The 21,403-nt window shown below is 41.3% G+C and overlaps 2 protein-coding genes across 2 annotated transcripts; one reads left to right on the top strand and one right to left on the bottom strand.

Annotated features, from left to right (window-relative positions):
- The first annotated feature begins 69 nt into the window (after nucleotides 1-69).
- On the top strand, nucleotides 70-3,968 carry pno1 (partner of NOB1 homolog). Its single transcript, XM_062519940.1, has 7 exons — nucleotides 70-368; nucleotides 674-823; nucleotides 991-1,074; nucleotides 3,111-3,171; nucleotides 3,264-3,381; nucleotides 3,486-3,556; nucleotides 3,659-3,968. The coding sequence occupies exons 1-7, from the start codon at nucleotides 171-173 to the stop codon at nucleotides 3,724-3,726; spliced, it is 750 nt and encodes a 249-aa protein (XP_062375924.1). The 5' UTR covers nucleotides 70-170; the 3' UTR covers nucleotides 3,727-3,968.
- ppp3r1a (protein phosphatase 3, regulatory subunit B, alpha a) lies at nucleotides 3,942-20,602 on the bottom strand. Its single transcript, XM_062519941.1, has 6 exons — nucleotides 20,268-20,602; nucleotides 13,748-13,787; nucleotides 7,720-7,896; nucleotides 6,888-6,947; nucleotides 6,592-6,776; nucleotides 3,942-6,065 (listed from the first exon to the last, which is right to left on the bottom strand). The coding sequence occupies exons 1-6, from the start codon at nucleotides 20,268-20,270 to the stop codon at nucleotides 6,018-6,020; spliced, it is 513 nt and encodes a 170-aa protein (XP_062375925.1). The 5' UTR covers nucleotides 20,271-20,602; the 3' UTR covers nucleotides 3,942-6,017.
- Nucleotides 20,603-21,403: the final 801 nt, after the last annotated feature.

Below are 21,403 nucleotides of genomic sequence, written 5' to 3'. Positions count from 1 at the left end.
TCACTGACTATCTTCATATTTTTCTAACACCAAAGCAAGTGGCAATTAAATATAGGCATTTGCCAGACACCTTTAGTTCCTTTCAACAACATGGGGCAGAGCTGCATGTCCTACTAAATTATCTCCCTAACTAAAGTTTGCTTTAAACCTTTCAATCGTCACTTCTCAAGATGGCAACGGTAACAAGCCAAACAACAGAAACAAGTTCTACGATGGATTGTGAAAAGAACGCAGATTCATTCGAAGAGGTTAAATATAAAAAGACGCAAAAACGTAAACGGGAGGTCGGGGCAATGGAAATGGAATCAGAAGATACGATAGCAAGGAAAAGACCCCAATTTCCAGCTATTTCGGGAGATAAACTTATGGTAGAGTATAAAACTTTAATTTGTCTTAGTAATTCTTCTTTATTTTCACAGCGTATGTTGTGTGCATAGGTTGTGTGTCGTCGATTATCAGCTGGTGGACGCATCCACGTGCATCATGGACTTCACGCATGCGCAATATGAAACATATAAACTAGTAGCCTAATGTCAAGAGACTTGTCAGACACAAGTGTTGTGAATATTAATGTTAGACTAGCCAAGTCATAATAATAAGTGTGTCTCAGTGTATCTTGAAACTGAAAAACTGTTGATTAATGTGTTCATGTGTTCTATTTCTCCTTTCACAGGGTGGCACAGATGAGACGAGGAAGGTTGCTGTACCCGCTCACCGCTATACACCACTCAAAGAGAACTGGCTAAAGATTTTCACACCCATTGTTGAAAATTTACAACTGCAAGTCAGATTCAACCTCAAAACAAGAAACGTTGAGATAAAGGTGAGTGTCCTGTAGTAGGCCATTGATCATCCAGGAATTCATGATTTAAAGTGGGTCTAACACTGACTGACATCTCTAGCACATAGGCCTCTAATGAATAGTGAAGCTACAGTTGGCCAAGTGATTATTGTTTATTGATTAGTGATTATTTGTTTATTTGTGTACAGACATGTAAAGAAACGCAGGACATCGGTGCCCTCACAAAGGCAGCAGACTTTGTGAAAGCATTTGTGTTAGGATTCCAAGTTGAGGTAAGTGTATATGTAACTGGACATATGACACTCTTAGTCCGGGAGCCAAATGCCATAATTTAGGTGAACCTGGCTTTGTCGGTTAAAGTTTTTTTTTTGCAGAATCTAGTAGACTAGGGGTACCTCTTTAAGATTTAAGAGGGTGCCCGGTGATATCCCTTGGGCAATTTCATATATTAAGCCTTTCTTGTCCAATGTGTTGACTATAAGGCGGATATACTACAGGTGAATAGGGTAAAAAAATTAACAAGCAGATATCACTATGAAACTTCACCAGTTGATTACTTAGATCAATATGAAAAATAAATGTATTACAAGTTTTCTGAAATTTAATGTTTGAATATGCAAATTAGGTATGATGTAATTAAATATGCGCTGATTTGCATAAACGTAAAAAGATCAAATCTGAACATTGGACAAAGCCAGCTTAATTTTTTTTCTTTTCATTTTGTTGACATAAGAGATGAAAAGTATTTTAGAGAGGGAATTATAGATATCTCAATTAGTCATTCAGTAAATCAGAAAATACTATACCAGCCTTTAAAAAATCCATTTTCGCCATGTTTTTTGGAATAAAATGTCATGGAAATCAGGCTAAGAATCATATATCAACAAACCCCTCTGCAAAATCCTTCTAAACATGGTTAGGTATAAGACTGAAAAGTTTGGTGTATGTAGATGCTTGTGAAGTGGAGATTTTGTTCTTCGAGTGAGAGAAGAAACTCATCCATATCCGCCTTATATTCAACACATTGGACAAGAAAGGCTTAATATACAAAATTGCCCAAGGGATATCACCGGGCACCCTCTTAAATCTTAAAGAGGTACACCTACTCTACTAGATTCAGCAAAAAAAAAAACTTTAACCAACAAAACCAGGTCTGACCTAGGTTGGTTGCAACCTGACCCCATGGCTTAGTGACTGGTCTGGTCTGCCAAAAGCTCACGAGAACCTTAAAGGAACACTTCACTTTTGTCGGTTAAAGTTTTTTTTTTTGCTGAATCTAGTAGAGTAGGTGTACCTCTTTAAGATTTAAGAGGGTGCCCGGTGATATCCCTTGGGCAATTTCGTATATGAAGCCTTTCTTGTCCAATGTGTTGAATATAAGGCGGATATGGATGAGTTTCCTCTCTCACTCGGAGAACAAAATCTCCACTTCACAAGCATCTACATACACCAAACTTTTCAGTCTTATACCTAACCATGTTTAGAAGGATTTTGCAGAGGGGTTTGTTGATATATTATTCTTAGCCTGATTTACATGACATTTTATTCCAAAAAACATGGCGAAAATTGATTTTTTAAAGGCTGGTATAGTATTTTCTGATTTACTGAATAACTAAATGAGATATCCATAATTCCCTCTCTAAAATACTTTTCATCTCTTATGTCAACAAAATGAAAAGAAAAAAATTGAAACTGGCTTTACCCAATGTTCAGATTTGATATTTTTACGTTTATGCAAATCAGCGCATATTTAATTACATCATACCTAATTTGCATATTCAAACATTAAATTTCAGAAAACTTGTAATACATTTATTTTTCATATTGATCTAAGTAATCAACTGGTGAAGTTTCATAGTGATATCTGCTTGTTAATTTTTTTACCCTATTCACCTGTAGTATATCCGCCTTATAGTCAACACATTGGACAAGAAAGGCTTAATATACGAAATTGCCCAAGGGATATCACGGGGCACCCTCTTAAATCTTAAAGAGGTACCCCTAGTCTACTAGATTCTGCAAAAAAAAAAACTTTAACCGACAAAGCCAGGTCTGACCCCATGGCTCCCTGACTATCTCCGTCGCCCAATTAAAAAAAAATGACCATAAATTACCACTCTTTATTTTCAAGCACTTAGTTTTGTATCTGTTCTTGTTAAAAATTTCTACCACAAAGATATCTTCAAAGTATTGGGTGGGTTTGGGTGGCGGGGGCGGGGGGTGCCTTTTGTTCAGAGTTTCATTCCGGCTGCTTGGATCAGCATCTGATTCTGCTTTTGTATCTTCATTTCCATTATTACACACACAGGATGCTTTAGCTCTCATCAGATTGGATGAACTATTTCTGGAAACCTTTGATGTCACAGATGGTAAGTTGTGTCCAGATGCTGCATGCTGCTCCTGTTTCACTCAGTAGCTGTGTACTCTTCACTCACCTCTCATTGCGTTTGCCTTTGATCAGTGAAACCCCTGAAAGGAGACCACTTATCTCGAGCAATTGGAAGAATAGCAGGAAAGGGAGGGAAAACAAAATTCACCATTGAGAATGTCACAAAGACAAGGATTGTGCTTGCAGACACGTGAGTATGATTTCCTCTTCAAGGACAAATGAAAGCCAATATAATATGTCCTCATGACCATGAATATCATTATTCTTCATGTTTTTTTTTTTTTTTTTTTTCAGGAAGGTACATTTACTTGGGTCTTTTCAAAACATTAAAATGGCACGGACAGCGATATGCAACCTAATTCTGGGTAAGTAATTGTGTAGTAGTTGCTATAGACATCACTATGATATTTTGTAGTAAGTTCTTGGCTTTGACATTTAGTTTTTTCTCCACCCATTTTACCCAACAGGGAGTCCACCATCAAAGGTCTATGGGAATATCAGAGCAGTGGCAAGCCGAGCAGCAGAGAGATTCTAACATGAAGAGTTTGTTCTGTCGCTTTTCCTGTTGGTATACATGGCCTTGGGTTGGTAACAGACCCATGATCTTTGAGGTGGACTCTTTGCCTCAACTATGTGGAACTGTGGGGGAAACAGTCGGATTTCCCAACCAATGGACCTTTTTGTGACTTCCATGAGGGGATACTATGAAAAAGTATTTACCAGAAGGAAAAATGAGACGGAGATCAACTATTAAACAGATTAAATGTTTCAAGTTTATTGTTTTTTTGTTTTTGTTTTCATACAGTATTAAGTCCAAGAATCCCACAGCATAAGATGCAGCATGCAGAGAAGGATAAAAACCCTAAAACTGAAACTTAATTCTTTAAAACTTTTATGCTTTTGCCCCCCTCACACACACTACGTACCCAATCCACCAAACTAAAAGGTATGGTACAACCGAATAACTGAAACTTCAATTGGTTATATGGACAGTGAAGAGCTGGAACCGCATCGAACAAATATTTATGTACAAAAAAAAAATCCCCGTTTAAGCAGAGTATGTGGCAGTTGACAGGATCAGATATGCAACTTCAGTGGAATTCAAGCATTTCATTGATCCAGGTGAGTATAAAAGTTACACTTAAGTAGGTTCACTTATGGTTATTACCAATCATGTGTACACTTACCAAATTTTGGCAACATCCATATTCAACATTTTAACTGTTAATATATTATAAACATCACAATCATTGTGTAAACAGTAGGAGCATTTCAAAATTGATTGACATGCATTAAGGGAAGTTTCCATGTCATGCAAGCACAAGACACCTTAGCCTTGTTTCCCCAATCGAACAGATTTGCAAAATCACTCCAATTGTGCTGCCATTTGTAAGAGGCTGAAGCACACACACACAAGTTGAATTTTACAGAGTGCTCTGTTTCACCTAATGTATACCATCCTTTGGTTTGAAGAAGTGTTCTCACAACTAATAACTTTCCTTGAGTGCTCACATACTGTGGGTTTGTCCATTAGGGGAAAGAAACCTACTTAGAAAGAAAAAAAAAGTCCACATACAATTCACAAAGTGTATTCCATTGTACGTCTGTCATGCCAATATGTAAATGTCAAGAGTACAGTTATTCCATTGCACTATATAGAAGAAAAAAACTGAAATTACAGTGCACAGCGACCCTTAGGACGATGAACTGTATACATGTGTAAAGCTTTCCTCTGATTATCCGAAGATGAGCCTATGCTTCTGAGTACTTAATATACATATATTGACTTATAAAAGAGGAAAATTCTGCCAGCAGTTTGTGAATAAAAGCGCAACAAGAGATGTATTGGACTTCCAGAATTAGAGATCAACACTTAAAACTTTGGATTTTGTGAACATTGACTGCATTCCAAATGCAATTCTATAAGAAAATACAAGTCCATAAAAACATTCTTAATGGTTTTAATAGAAATTTTGCAACGTGTATTGGTCAATGGTAAGCACTGGCGTGTGTGATGAGGATGCAGACTGCTTGCTTACTGAAGTAAAGTGTGTTACAAGAACACAAAAAAACTGCTAAGACGACACTTTCTTGGCATCTAATTCTACTCTACTGTGTATCAGAAAGCAACACAAAGAAACCCATTACTCTGCAACAATATAAACAAGTGACAAAAGAATCTTAACAAGACTGGAAGCAAAATTAAATTTATCAAATCTAATCAAAACCTCATATTACAAAGTTTATTATAGAAAAAAATCCCACTGCCTTATCGGTTTCTTTGAAATGAAATTGCATACAGTTATGTTAATCATGCAATTGCAGTTATGTCTTCCAAATAATATGACGGTACAGTTTTCTGAATTGATTAATTAAATATTCTGCTTGGCACGGCACATCCTACAGTTATATTTTACGGATCAAGTATGTTAAGTTGCACCTCAGCTAACTGCACATTTTCCCCTTAAAAAGCAAGACATGTTTTGTTTTTAAAAAAAGATGAGAACAAATAAATATTTAAAAAATAACAATAAAAAACAAACAAATTATAAACAAGCCAAACTTCCTCCCTTCTCACCGCCAAATAGAGATGCTCTTACAAGACTAGCCATCATTCAGTCTCTTAAAGTGCTACACCAGGGTTATTGACAGGAGAAGAGTTCAATAACACAAGTTGGCTTCACGAGGCTCGTGTTAGAAGAAAGTGGCTTCACAGAGAAAATACTTCCATTTAAATACATAGAGAGTGACTGCCTGACATCTTGAGCTGATGGTCGGAGAGATGGAGAAGAAAGCATGTTGTGTGTTGCAGATCAGTCAGGAAGCTCACACGTCCACCACCATCTTTTTGTGTATGTCAAGGCCTCCTACAACCTGAGTAAGAGATGGGAGACATACCGCAAAGGTAAGAGATCCAAGCCACTCAGTTTGACTGAGTTTATCAGTCTTTCCACTCAGTGTATACACAACCTGTGTTAGATCTGTTTTTTTTTTTTTTTTGGCCCCAGCCGTGGCGCAACTGGCTGGGGCACCTGCACCACACGCCGGCGACCCGGGTTCGATTCCCGCCCCGTGGTCCTTTCCGGATCCCACCCCTACTCTCTCTCCTGCTCGTTTCCTGTCATACTCTCTACTGTCCTGTCCAATTAAAGGCATGAAAAGCCCAAAAAAAGAATCTTTAAAAAAAAAAAAGATCTGTTTTTTGCATGTGATACTACACATTCTATGATATTCACACCTGCTTTCCACAGTTACAGCAAAATACTGTATATAAAGTTTTGTAACCACATCCATTTGACTCCTAGTTAGAGCCAAGATGTCTAAACAGTTTGAAAATGCAATGCATCAACATCATTAGATAGCATTGTCTGCAAAGCTGACAAGAAACGGGAAAACTTACCGCGCAAAACTCCTCAAAAGATATTCTGCCGTCTCCATCCTTGTCTGCGTTTATAATGGTCTTGTCAACAATCTGCTGAAGCTGGGTGTCCTTCAGGTTGTTCCCAACCATCATTTTGAGCACCTGGAACAACTCCCCATTTGATATGTAGCCATCTTTGTCCATGTCATAGATTCTAAAGGCAACTGTGCATTGAGAGAATAGGGGGAAATGTTTAAAAGTATGTTCGTATACATGTTTGTGAAAAAGATAAGTTAATTGCAGCTGATCAATATGAATGGTTTGAAAGCACTTACATCGCAGCTTCTGTTCCTTGTCTCCCTTCACACTGAACTGGGACACACCCTCTATAAATTCTGCAAGGCATAATAATTTGGTTAGTGAGTGACCGTGATGATTGTGCCTGACACAAGGTTTACCAATCAATCAACCTTGTATTAGTACATTAACCAAGAAGTCAACCTTATGCAAGGAATAATGTATTTCTACAACATGCATGCATTACATATGTCTCATTAGGAATTATTTGTTATGAAAGTCTAAGTCCAGCGACTTCTGTAAAGGTTCATCCTTATCTTTGTTTTCATTTCAGGTCAGTGTATCCTGAGGTTTGACACCCTTAAGGCCAATCAATGGTTCATCTCACGCGATAAGAGGACAAAACCAGTCTATACTGGAAGAAGCCTTGAGGGACCAAAGTCCTAGCCCTTTCCCCTGGTTATCAAGCTCCTTTTGTTAATCATGAAATGTGATTAATATTGCCGTGAGTCTCTATACCAGAAAGCGACATTCCTGCTCAAGAGCACAATGAAGCTGTTTTCAGGCAAGTCTTAGTGCCTTGATTATGACGAATAAGCCTGAGACGAATGTGATTTACAGGCATTTCCTGTACAGTTGCAAAAAAACACAGCGCACACTGTCGCAGTGTTCATGAAAGTTGTTCAGACGCAAATAAAGGTATTATCTTGGTGTGTATAAACAGTCATGTTTATATTAACCACGTGTTTGGAGATAAGCCGAGTCTAGCCTGATATAATGTTTTATCTGCCTATCAAATCAAACTAGGCGCAGAGATTGCACATGGGACTACAAACAGACCAATGAATTCAAATCAGAAATGGATCTCACCTTTGAAGTCAACTTCCCCGTTGCCGTCTGTGTCAAATATATCTATGACCCGTTGCACCAAAGGGTTCTGTTGTAACTCCGGCAAGGACATAAACTCTTCCACACTCAGAGATCCTGAATTATCCAGGTCGAGTTTCTTAAATCTCTTCCCTAGCCTCTTAATCTCATCAGCATCGACTGGGGAAAAGAAAAGAGAAGGGAGAGAGGGAGAGGGAGAGAGAAAGAGAAGAAACACAACACATCTATTGAGCAAAAAAAGAACAGATGCAAATGAGACATCATTGAGCTTCCACACGCACCTCGCTCTAAGCGCTCGTAGGATAGGGCTGCTCACTCCTCCCGTTTTCCTTTCCCAGCTAAGCGAGGGAGAAGCGTGCGGCATTAAGACAGTGGCTAGCGGGAAGAGACGAGTGTGCTCGGGTGTCCACTTACAGCCGGACGCATGAGCCTTGCTGCCGCCACGGAGCGTGTTACCCATCCCTCGCTCTGGCCGACTGAGCGCGTCGGGCGTCCCAGCCATACTGAGGCCAACTTCCTCAACGCACTAGTGATGGTAAGCTCCTGAACTACATGCTTGGTTACTATAAGCTCATTCACTGCCACCACATGACCCTGTTCTCCCTACAAGCTCCTTCCCCCCCTTAACAACCTAATCAGTCCGCCAAGATACTTCTATTAATCTTTACACAAACAACAGATAAGAGAGATCGAACAGCACACACACACACACACGCATCTAATTGGCCTTATCTTTGGGAAAGACCAGGGACAAGAACTGAGTCAGATAACAACACAAGGGGGTGGGGTGGGGGTGATCCCCAGAGCTGAAAACTCATGCCTCTAGTATGTGGCTTGCAAGCCTGTTCCTTCATGCCACTACGCATGTGCTCGGTGACTAAGAGAAGATGTGCGGCCATGATTATAGGCGTGGAAGCTGTGTAGAGGCAATGGTGGCCTGGAGCACTCTAGTCGTTTTGTGACTGTGGGGGAATACATTAGTTATGTAATCTACATTTCATTTTGTAAAACACATAGTATTAAATGGAAACACTTAAAGATGCATACTGTTTACGAGATTCACTGTGCACATTTCATAATATCATTCGCTTCTCTTCTGTCTGGATGGTAGTGTTCAGGAGGAGTACCTAATGACTTACAACTGTGTGTTTAAATGCCAATAAAATCATTAGGTATACACATACAGCAAAGACCACTTCCTTATCAAAATGTGTTCCTACAGGTGCGGGAGATGTTCCTAAAGATTATAATATGGCCAGTGCCACATAGGCATCTAAAGTACACCCGATTGCATGTTACAACATCTTCAGCAGTGACAATTCCTGACTGCAGTTATCTGAAACGTTCCAAGCTGTTATGATCTGTTTTCAAATCTTGAGCTGTTTTGGCCCACGTCTGAATTCAGGCTGGGAGTGGCTGAGAACTCTTAAGCTCTGTAGCAGTAGATGATATGCCACTTACACAGCACTTGAGCAGCGTTTTAGAATTCAGAATGTTACCTTTGTTTATATGGGCCTCACATATGGACAGGCTGGAAGCTGAATCATTCACAACCAACCGACACAGTTACTAGGCAACAAGCTCTTAAGGGGTCTACATGTGAGGAGGCATATGAACTAGCATGAAATATGTTCACAGACACATCTGCACTACTTCAACAGCCCGTCCGCACATGACCAGGCACTCATGTTTTGCTGTGACGGACTCGGGTCTAAATGAATGGGTCTAAATAACACCAAATTGTAACAAATGTTCCTTTAGGCAAAAGCTCATTTTAAAAGCATCAGTGTGATTGCGCTTACTGCATTAACCTCTTCATACACCACTTAATAGTCAGAGATAATTACAGGTTACGGCTGTATGATAATTAACATTTATGTGCCGCAGCCAATTCATCTAATGAAAGGACTGACAATGTTTTACATTGGTGCCTGTAATTACGTATGATCAGCCTAACTTCTCCATTAGCATAGACCTTCATGGTTCCACAGGATGGGGGTACTGATGCTGATGCCCTCTGGTTAAGTGGATGAATGGTATGAGAACACTGATATGCTTGCACATCTCATCACAATAGTAAACATCACCTAATGCAAAGCTTTCATGAGGGATGAAACAAATCAGTGGCATACAGGTCTACTGGATGTCTTCACATGTTATTCAAAATGTCTTCCTTTTTTTCTGTCTTCCAACTGGCTGTGCTTTTTGATTACTAGGTGTTTCTCTCTCTACAAGATGCATAAACCGCTTAAAATGTGACAGGCTTAGATGGAGCCGATCATTTACTTCCACCTGAGTGGCAGCAGGTGTCACCGTCGAGCAGCAAGCTGACTTGGAACCCTGTTTCTCTGGCCTAAATGCACGGTGTGATACAGCTGAAGTTTGTACTGGTGCTGTATGAATGTCAATAGGGCATCATACTTCTGAGGTGAGAATAGCTTGCTACCCCGGTCTAGGGCTGCACTGAACACGTTTGCATTTCTTTAGACCTGTAGTTTTCCTCAGAGTTAACAATCAATTACTGAACAGCGCTCAACATGATGACTGTTACTCGTAAGATCAAGATAAACCATCTCTCTCAATAGCCTGTTTGTTGTTTTAGCAGTCATTTTCATTCTTGTCATTTTCATTTGTTGGAGACTATTGCATCTTGATTCTTAAAAAGTGAAAAAAGATAAGTAAATGTTTTCCTGTTGGTTTCAGTGGCAATGGTCAACTACAATACAAATATACAGTATATATCTAGTATTCTCTCCCTGCAAAACTTCTTTGCTTCCAAAATTCTGTCATAACAGAATCATTAACTTGTAGCTTCATACCTAGCCTAATTAATGACTACAAAATGAGAAGCATCCACATTTTTCACTGTTTGAAGCCTGGTCTCGATGTTGTCAATAGTCAGATCGAACCCTTCTCCTCTCCCTAACACCTCAACTGCAATTTTAGCGGTTATAAATTGACACCAAGTTTAGCCTGGACCTGATGAATTTAGCAGCTTCCAACAGTGCTCTGTTAAAACCCTCCTATCTGGGACACATCTATGCTAAGCTACATTATCACCCAGCCTCTCCTTCTACTTCTGGTGAGCTAGTGTGAAGGGAGAAGCCATTGTTATTTTTAGTGATGTGGTCACAAGAAACCGCACCACCCCCACCTCCACCCACCACCCTTGTTGGTGCTCACCCCCACCCACAGGGAAACCCCTAGCAACATGGAAACCCAACTAGCAGGCTAGGTTTATTTTGGGCAGCAGTAGGCAGAGCAAGATGGGTTTAGCCACTACTGGCTGCCTGAAAAAGCCATGTTACCACACGCAGTGTTTCATAACTAGGCCACTGGCATTGTCCACGCTGTCTATAATCCACCGTCTGTGAGATTCTGGCTCTGAGATTGCCTTTTTCATTTGTGACAGACACCAAGGAAAGAAAAGACTAATTAACCCTCTATGGAGTTTCGTTCTCTATAAACCATACAGATGTCTCACTTGGACCAGAGAACTGAAACGCATTATCAAACAGCAGGATTTAAAGATCGATGCTCCAACTGAGTCTCCTTGTCTTATAACTCGCTGAGTGCACTGACACAGAGTTCCTCTGTGAAGTAGCCTAGGACAGTCACATAGCCACATAGAATAGGCTATATAAAATATGCCTTAGGTGCCCCAAGGTAAACATTTAGCAAATTTCTACATTTAATATTATGACCAACCCAGTTAACTCTCCTAACAGTAAAGACATAATCTTTCTACATACAAAAACGGTTCCTTCAAAACATGTAGTACCTCCTTCAGCATCTTTCCTTCAACCGTAGGACCAAAATTAAATATCAGCTACTGTACATCCACAAGGATGTCACATCTCAAATAACAGCTGAGGAGGAGTCCGAACTGTAACACAGAGGTCGGTATAAAAAGCTGTCATTGGCTGTTATGCTAGGCCTGATTTAATTGGTCAAGAGACTGGAGACCGCAGGCAGCGCTCTAGTGTTCGGTGGCCAAAGGCTCGAGACTAGATGGCCCGGGCTACTCGCGAGCCCGGCTGACAAGACTGTCCGTGTGCTTGATGGACCGAACAGCTGTCCAGTCACGACAGCCCGGGGGCTGAAAATAATCTCAGAATGCCGAGGTCCCCGCGGCGGCTGATTCATCTGCACGCCGTCACTGCCCTACTGAACTGAGCAGTGCCGTGCTGGCCAAACCCACAGGCATGCACAGGTCTGGGCAAGGCAGGCACCCCCCGAACATTACCCTAGGCCACCTTCACACAGGGCTTTGGCAGTTCATTGGCGGGATACTAGCCAAGCAAAGTGTGTGCTAATGTTTTGACAGGGCTGTCACTGAGTGCAGTGGCACCAGTGGTCCTCATCGGGAGGCATAAAAAGCACAATGCTGCATTGTGACTGTCATAATCAAGAAGCCATACGCTTCCAGGGATGCAGATGTCGAAGGAATCGCGTCACAGTTGTGCAACTATATGCTGTATCATATTGAAGACTCCTTCAAATGCATGAATGAAATGCAACCCTTTTCCCAGCGCCTGAATTCATTTATTGCGTGCTTGTGATTTCATGTCTGCGCATCTCAATGTGTTGTTAACAATGTGCGATTTAGCTTTTGCACTTCAGAAGGCCACACCTTCATAGACAGAGGTAGACAGTGAACGCTCTTAGAGGAATACAATACGTGAAACTGAATTGAAAGGGAAATCAGCTTGTGTTTGGTATTATGAGTCGGAGACGCCTTTCTCCATTGGGTGCAACAGTTGTTTCTCAGCTGCAATAAATATGGAGTGTGTGTGTTTGTATAAATGTGTGATAAGAACATTTCAGTGTGAGGTGTGGCTGATTTTATAAGGGTTCCCCTCCTCCCCCCTTCCATATTTCCTGTCTCATTTGGCCCAGACTCTTTTAAATGCAGCTTTTTCATACTGCACTTATAGCTTACAACACTTATATGCAGTATAGCTTGAAACATTTTCCTTACAAATATTTCATCTTCTTAAATCCTCCACTAAACTCCAACATGCCTTCTCTATTCCCTGTTGCATTTCTACATCTCCCTAACCAACGTTTGTATCCTCTGACGGTCCATTAAAGGAGACATGGAGACTTTTTGGGCTTCCAAATCCTGCTGGGTTTCACCGGGAGGTGGGGGGGCCTCTGGTGTCAAGAACCATGACCGCAAAGCCTGAGGTGCAGTTAGCGTAGCGACTAGCGAGCGAAGACACCCTGCCCGGTGGTGGTGGCGGCGGCGGTGTTGCGGGGGGTGCAGGGGGGGGGGGGGGGGGGGGGGGGTGCACCGCTGTCTCACAGCTCATTAAGAGGTCCACATGGGCCTCATGAACACCTGATCTGCTGGACAGTTGAAACCTGCGTTTATAGGCCATGCTGGCGTGCTGAGTCAGCCGGTGGCCTTGTCCTGGCAGGGGGCCGCTCAGGGCTCAGGGCTCAGGGCTCGGGGCCCGGGAGCTGATCTAATCACCCGCCTCGAATTAAGAGGCTTCTCTTGCGTGCAACGCCCTGCTAGGCCAAGAAACCAATTAAAAAGCGTGCATCCCGACTAAAAATAAGCGCACGGTTCCCTGGTAGACCTGGCGCTGACCTTTACGATTGGGCAGGGAATTTTTAGCCCGGGCAAAATGGGTCTCCCTCTAGCCGTCTCATCTTTCCCTTTAGCCTCTGGTGAGATTCAGATTGACCAATAGCCGCCTGCCTGCAAGGCGTAGTCATCCATACTGACTTTATTTCGATTTTACTGCTTTCAACACACTTTTATTTGCTTGTGTGATGCCCATGCTCACAGAACTAAATTCCTACTATGCAGAGGAAACTTTTGAATAAATGCAAAGCAAGTGCAAAGGCAACTAGGTCGGGATAATTAACTGTCAAATTATGAAAGTGAGCGAGCAGGTACGAAATATTGTACAATAATTAAACACAGCATAGACATTCTTCAAACACACAAATTGCTATCCATCACATAAATGGCAATAACTGCTATAAAACTACTCACAATGTGTGCACATTTCCAGGGGGTAGCTTGCTTCATTTCCCTGTTAGAGAGAGAGAGGGGGGAGAGAGAGAGGGGGGGGGAGAGAGAGAGAGAGAGAGAGAGAGAGAGAGAGAGAGAGAGAGATATGTAATTATTAATAATAATAATACATTTTATTTGTATTGCACTTTATATTATGGACAATCTCAAAGTGCTACAAAATTATAATGCAAATGGATAACAGATAAAGACAGATAAAAAAAAATAAAGCAATTTAAAATAGATTATATACACACACACACACACGCACACACACACACACACACACACACACACACACTCACACATACGTGTATAAAATATACACACACACACACACAAACACACACATACAACACACGCACACACACACATCAACAAAATACATTTAACAGAAAGCTTTTTTAAAAAGATATGTTTTCAAAGTTTTTTTAAAAGTGTTCAATGTCTGTGGGGCCCTCAGGTCGTCAGGGAGGGCATTCCACAGCCTGGGAGCAGCAGCAGAGAAAGCTCTGTCACCCATCCTGTGGAGCTTGGTTCTGGGGATTTGGAGGGTGTTAATGATTGTTGACCGCAGGGGGCGTGAGGAGGTCTGGGGGGTGAGGAGTTCCTGTAGGTAGAGGGGAGCATGTCCATATATGCACTGGTGGGTGAGGAGTGTGATCTTATACTCTATTAACCGGGAGCCAGTGGAGACTTTTCAGAATGGGGGTGATATGTTCATGCTTGCGCACCCTCATCAGGATCCTGGCAGCACTGTTCTGGATGTAATTATTGTCACTGTTTTCAGGTCACACAGTACAATCATGCAGCGGATAATTCAGGAAGAAGTTTGAGGACAGAGGGGACAAAAATATCACTGTGCTCTAGCTACTGCAGGAAACCTTGTGCCAAATACAAAAGTGGCACAGTCAGTTAAGAGCATGAGGGAAAGCAACTGAACTAAAGTCTCTGGTGATTGTAGAAATTTACGAGACAAACAATCTGAACTGAAATAAAGTGTACCTACACACCTTAAAAGAGTTACAGTAATTTCCTATGTATTAGCTTGCTGCATTGTGTATAAGCTGCAGGACAGTGTTTTATGCAAGGTAAAAAAAACAACTGCCCTAGTGTATTAACCTCATAGCTGAAGAAATTTTGCAGAATCAATGTATAAGCTGCCGTTAATAGTTGGAAAAGTATAGTATATAAAATATAAATATAATATAATACAATATAATATGTATAGACAAATCTCTAGCAGCATTTGTGCCAAAAAAACACACAAAAATGCATGCATGCACACACACGATGAGGGACTAATTATTAACACTGATGCATGACATATAGAAATAGAAAGGGCCTCTGCATGCACCAAGAATAGTCATGAGACGGTCTTAAGATATCTCAGACATGTAGCTATGACAAGGCCCTGAGGGGGCTGACTCCTCTGGGGCAATGGACAACCTGACTGACACGCTGAAGTCCCATCTCCTTTTACCACAGTGATGACTCAGGAGAAGAAAGCAAGGGCCGGTGTATCAATTCAATCAAGGCAGCAGCAGCACTCATAACTATGGAGCCAAGTGGAAAGCTAGGTGAAAGAGAGTGGTCTAATCTTGCACAGCTAATCTGCTAATTTCACTAGATTAACAATGACGGGGCGTACTGCATGAAGTGTTACAGAAGGAGCCAAAACGTTGCAATGTGATCATATTGTAACCATGAACTACACTTCCTCACTGAATTTGCTTATGAACTATGACTATGTGATCTGATGTCAAAACAAAGAAAGACTGTCAGCAATTCTGTGAAGATGGCTGCCCAGAGCATTTTATGATGAAATCCTCTTGTAAACTTGCACACCTCCTTATGACTTTCAATACACAATCACTAACGCTGGCAATGTTCATGGCCTTTTCTCCATGGCGATTTTAAGGAAAATAAACCGCAAGCGTGCTCATATACCAAGTAGCTTTCAAGCACACACACACGCCAACTTGTTAGATGATGCTGGAATATTGTGGTATCATGCAGTGATAATTTATCACAAAAAGGTTCACTGCCATGGTTCCGTGAGAACCTTACCTCTGCCATTTTCATTAATGGTCACTGTGTTCAGGAAGTTCCCAAAACGTAGGAAGGCACAACACAAACTCCACTGTAGGGCCCTACAACCTTGAAGTTACACCCATTCAACAAGAAACTCACTGACTAGGGTACCTGCTACATCCAGAGACGACTCTATTTACATGAATGGCCTTGGTCCATGTAAATGAATAATTCTCAAAACTATGCATCTGGAACCACTGTGCTGAAACATAATAATTCACGTCTAGCAGATACACATGCAAAACTGTGAGTTAGAAGAGCTCATGGGCACAGGGGGCGCTATTAAGCAGCAAAACTTCCCCCATATTACTTGGCGTGAAATTAGGCCATTTTCATCTGATATTTTTTCAGTGACTTATGATCAGGAGACAAGGATAAAGGCCCAATTGTACCATGCCATTATGGTTCACTATGAATCATAACTGTGTACTAATCATTTCATTGATATAATTGTAATAAACAAATGCCTATTGACCTTCAACATGCCTTCAAATCAATAATATCTATAGTAGTCCTCTAAAAAATAAAACACATTGATTGCTATTGTAAAAAAAATATGTGTAAAATAAGATGTTTCCCAATGCTCTTTTGCATTCTGTTTCAGATGCTTTTAAGGTTGTATATGTAGAAGATGCAGATGGAAAGAAAACAACTAGTGTTTAGGGCCTAAAAAAAGATCAACATTATGCTTTGTGTTCCCAGGAATCTTGTGACACAGAGAGATCTCGCTCGCTACTCTCAGATGCACCGCATAACGCCTTCAGATGGAATCAGTGTCATCAAGGTTAGAACACAAACATACATGCACTTTAGATTCACTGAGAGATTCACCCATGAACACCCAACAACTTGGCAGCCACTCAGTGCAGTATTACATCCGCATCCCCTCCTCTGCAATCCTGCCATCCAACACTGCAGTGTTTTGCTGTGTGACCACTCATGAGAGAGTGAGACAGATAGACAGACAGAGAGAGAGGGAGAGAGAGACAGGCAGACAGAGAGAGAGAGAGAGAAAGAGAGGGAGAGAGAGAGAGAGAGAGAGAGAGAGGGCCCGTCTCCCACGTGACCTCCCTCCACTGTGGAGTTTCCCCATCATGGGGATTTCTGCCTGAGTGATGCCCGCTGCCTCACAGCATTACTGCAGCAGCGTGGGCTAGCGCACAAGCCCAGCGGCCAGCAGGGAGGAGAGGCGTGCCCGACGAGCCCATGGCTAAACAAACCCAGTGCCCAGTGTTTCCCCGACCGGGCATGGCAAAGGCCAAGAGTCGATTATTACACAATATATGCACTGGTCAACACACTGGTGTTCCAGCTTTGGATGGTGAAAGCCAGTAAAACATTGCTTTTAGTGCACTGTCAGGGATTTATATGTCAAAAACAAAAACAAGATGCTACCCTTTCATACCATAGACAATTGATAAAAAAAATAACATGTCAAAGGAACATTTACTGGGGAAAGCATTTCTGACAAGATCAGAGCAAAACAAAGCTGACTTCACACTGTATATCCAAATTCCCCCAACACGTCCTAAGACATATAATCCCCATTTCAGCATCAACACATACTGTAGCATAAACAGTGTTGACAAAATGAATGGCAGTGCCGGTGTTGACTCATGTAAATAGAAATTGTTTTTTGCATCTCTGACCACAGCATTTCCAATGAGACTCCACTTTATTTCAACGGGTTGCCCTTACTCAGAAATAACCGTCCTGCTGCCACACTGAAAATATCAAAAGCATGGGAGATGTTTCAGTCGCTGCTAGTGTACTTGAAACACGCTCACAGCCTCACACACAGACTTTTATTGCAACACTTCAGCACCAAATCTATTCAGCCAGACCTTGACTACCTGCCACGACTACTCTCATATCTCCTGTCATCAAGACTTCAAAACATATAGTAGGAACAAGTGCATAGTAGAAAACCAATAAGTGTTTTAACACAGGGGAGACATGTGAATAAAAATACGGCGAAACTTGGTAGCTCAGTGCATGGGGATGCGCTGTTTTTTGCTGGTTGCTAGTTTAACCTTAGGACTAAGAGGTAATGACTTAAGGTAAAGGAGATTGTGGGTTTAGGATTAAGGTTACATCCTAGTCCATGGCCTTCAGTGGCTGTCTCGTGAATTATATGTTGCCTGTCAAAAATAAATCTAGTCTCAAAGAGAGGGTAAGTGTTAAAAATAAATGCTTCAATCTCTGGATTTACGTCCCTTTAGAACGAGTTTGTTATGATCGGAGCAAGACAAAATGTAAAGGACTATGTGGAAATTGCTTTTGTGGTGATGATAAATTATTCATTATTTTTTTTCAGTATCAATTAGACCACTCAATACATTTTTTTTTAAAAGCCGTGGCAACAACATATCCTACCCGGATCGCCTTTTGATGTATACAATTTTCAGATGACCATGATCTTAAGAGCACATCTAGCATCATTAACATCCATTTCTGCCATGGTTTAAACTCCAAATAGGAGAATGATTATGGTAATTAATTGGTAAGCTGTTGCTTTGATATTCATCTCTGTGGGAGATGAGATTCTGCTCAGAGAGAGAGAGAGAGAGAGAGAGAGAGAGAGAGAGTCGTAGTGCATGCATTTTTCTGACAGAAATAAAAGTAAATGCCCTCTAGTTTTTAAATGTGGCTGTCAATGTCAACCCTTTCAACACCTCATAAAACCTCTTGAACACTATATGACAACACAATGGTCTTCTTCCTACTCAAAATGCTTAAGTCTGTCAATGGGGTATGACTAACAAGTTGTTTTGTGACTTTGTTTATCCAATCTGTTGTTGTACTTGATACTGAGCGGCCAGTTGCCTCTAAGTGACAATGTGTGTACTTGGCTGTGTTGTACACAGTTTCCTGTGCATTAATTCACTGTTGATGAGATGTATAGACCTGCAGGGATCCTGTGACAGGGACAACCTTGACCTGGCAACGCCACCACATACAGTCTTTTATATTAAAGTGTTTGACTTAACAACTGACTGGCAGGGTCAATTTTAGTCATAGATATTTGGCGATATATATTGGGCCACATTATTCTTGAGTTTCTTGAGTTGAGGTCATACAGATGTACTGTAAATGGTAGCATTTTTGGATAATTTCATTTGCATTCTTCTCTTCACGCCCCCCAAATCCCAAGACACTACTCTTGTAAATTGCATTGAGGCCTAGTTCAATATGTTATTGGTAGCAAAATATCTACACATGTGCAGCACGGGGGAGACCTATGCAGTGTGGCAATGGCAATCAGAGGGATGTGAGCAAATTGTTCAGTCATTGCTGACTTTAATTTATTTCACCCTAACATAGCCATTATACCACATTTCTCATATCTATAACCAATGTTATAACTGCATACTGGGTATGATTGGGTCATTGAATAAGTAAAATATAAGGCTAATCTCAACAACAGCACTTATTTTACAGGCAACTTAACTCTCATAATAGTCCTATATAGAAACCCTGAGCATGTGAAATGGTACGCTGTGGGGTATATTTGATAAAGGCAAGTGAAAAAAGGTCCTTTTACAATGACAAAACACTCATAATCCTGAGTCTTGCTGTGGTCACGTATAAGCCTGACACTGTAGGCCTATGCAAGATGTAGCATAGATAAGCAGACTTAACTAAATGAGGGACTGACCTGTCACAGACTAGGCTACAAAACACGCTTAAGGCCTACCTGTTGGAGTTCAGGTAGTGCAGGCTAATCAATGCGTAACCTTATAATGGTAGCCTATGTCCAAATATGTTGTTACACATGAATAAACATACCACCAACTATATGGATGAATTTAAAACTTCAAAAGAAGTACAGCCCGTGTATGAATGAATGACGATTGGTTACAGTGTAACGCTCATGGATTTTTCGTAAACATTCGATGGCTGTTACACTGTTGCTTCATTACGTTAATATATTACGCTACTCCACTAACTATTTATCGACATGGTGACATTATTTTTTGCCTGTGCTTGTCTTCAGGACCACTGACTGTACACTTACTGGAATCTGGCAATACAGAAAAGCGAAAAACACATCAGTAGGTTTTTCAACTCGCGATGTTCATGATTAGTCTTTGAGGCGACTGCAGGGTGTAACTGAATTAGTCTTACTATAACCTACAACTGTTAGGATATCACTTTGAAGGGAAAAGAGTAGGTAACAGCATTATCTGGGCCACTGAGACGATAGCTACGTTACACAAAGGTGGAGAATTACAAGGAAATTGGTCTCTCCGCTCGATCAACCCTGCTTTCCTGTTGTATATACATAGGCATTACAGGTTACGCGATTCCGACTCTGAAATGTCAAGAAGAGCATGCAGCGTCTTGACATTTTATGCCACGACACACCAAGCCTCTTGATCAATCTTATAACACAAGCAGTCCTTACCATCTTGCCGGTTGGACGATGAAACGTCTACCAAGAGATGTGCAGAGACGCCAATCGACAGATTTCGCCAAGGGTGGAACGTCGGCCTTCTGAAGCGACGCAGTAGCTGATATTAGCGTATTAACACGGTTGGGTGTTTTTGGTTCACCACTCGCTCTCTTTCACCGGGCGTTTCACTGCAGTGACTTGGGGAGACCCGCAGGGAGGGGTCTATAGAGTGAAGAAGGAGAAGAGGCTCGGTTGGAGAAGAGAGGTTGAAGGGAGAGACGGGGTGGTAAAGAGGGGGAGGTGCAAATACTACAGTACATCCGGGTACTTTTTTTCTCACCACACTCCTACATGCGCACATCTCAACAGAACGAAAAGCCTACTGTCCGACAGATAATGCCAGTAGCATAGGCTACGTGCGTTGTAGGCTACTTTATCTGTTTTGTTTGTAGGGTGCAGCAATGGCATTGCTCAACTAGATGCGAACGGATATGCACACTTTAGGAAGTGGGTCGGTTGCCAAATGCAACATAATGGCCCCCAGTGCTTCCTTTAGGCTATGTGCGTAATGAGGCTGTGCATAATTAGATATGCGTAAAATTGTATTTATATATGGTCCTACGGAGGCCTGAGCGCATGTGTTTAATCAGCCAGCTTGAGAGAGAATAGCCTACGCCTAATCAACATAATGCATTTTCACACTACTGCGTAAATCTTCCACTTCTTTCAGTAGAATCCTATTTGGCCAGCTGGCTTATATCGATTCATTTCCCATTACATCTGATCATTGGTGTTACAGGTAGCCTATATGCTAGCAGAGTTCACAGACCTATTTAAATTCGTTTTGCGATTCTTTCGATAAACTAGCACCATCTGCAGATGCTTTTCAGTACTGCGTTTCATCTCGACAAGGACAGAAACAGTAGGCCATTTTTTTGACCAGAAATAATAAACAAATCTGTCTGGGCCGCAAAGGTGTCGGAACCATTTAAAAGAAATCAGTCTAAACATCTCTATCTTTACCTCTGACATTAATCACACTCCCTATACTCATGCATATGCTGTATTGTACAGTTTAATATGTTCACTAATGTGTTGGGATAGCTTGAAGCTTAACAACTATATGAAATTGTTAAAAATATTTTATA

The sequence above is a fragment of the Sardina pilchardus genome, chromosome 18, assembly GCF_963854185.1.
Source record: "Sardina pilchardus chromosome 18, fSarPil1.1, whole genome shotgun sequence".
Lineage (NCBI taxonomy): Eukaryota > Metazoa > Chordata > Actinopteri > Clupeiformes > Clupeidae > Sardina > Sardina pilchardus.
The sequence above is the reverse complement of the archived record's forward strand: the minus strand, read 5'-3'. Positions and strand labels throughout refer to the sequence as shown.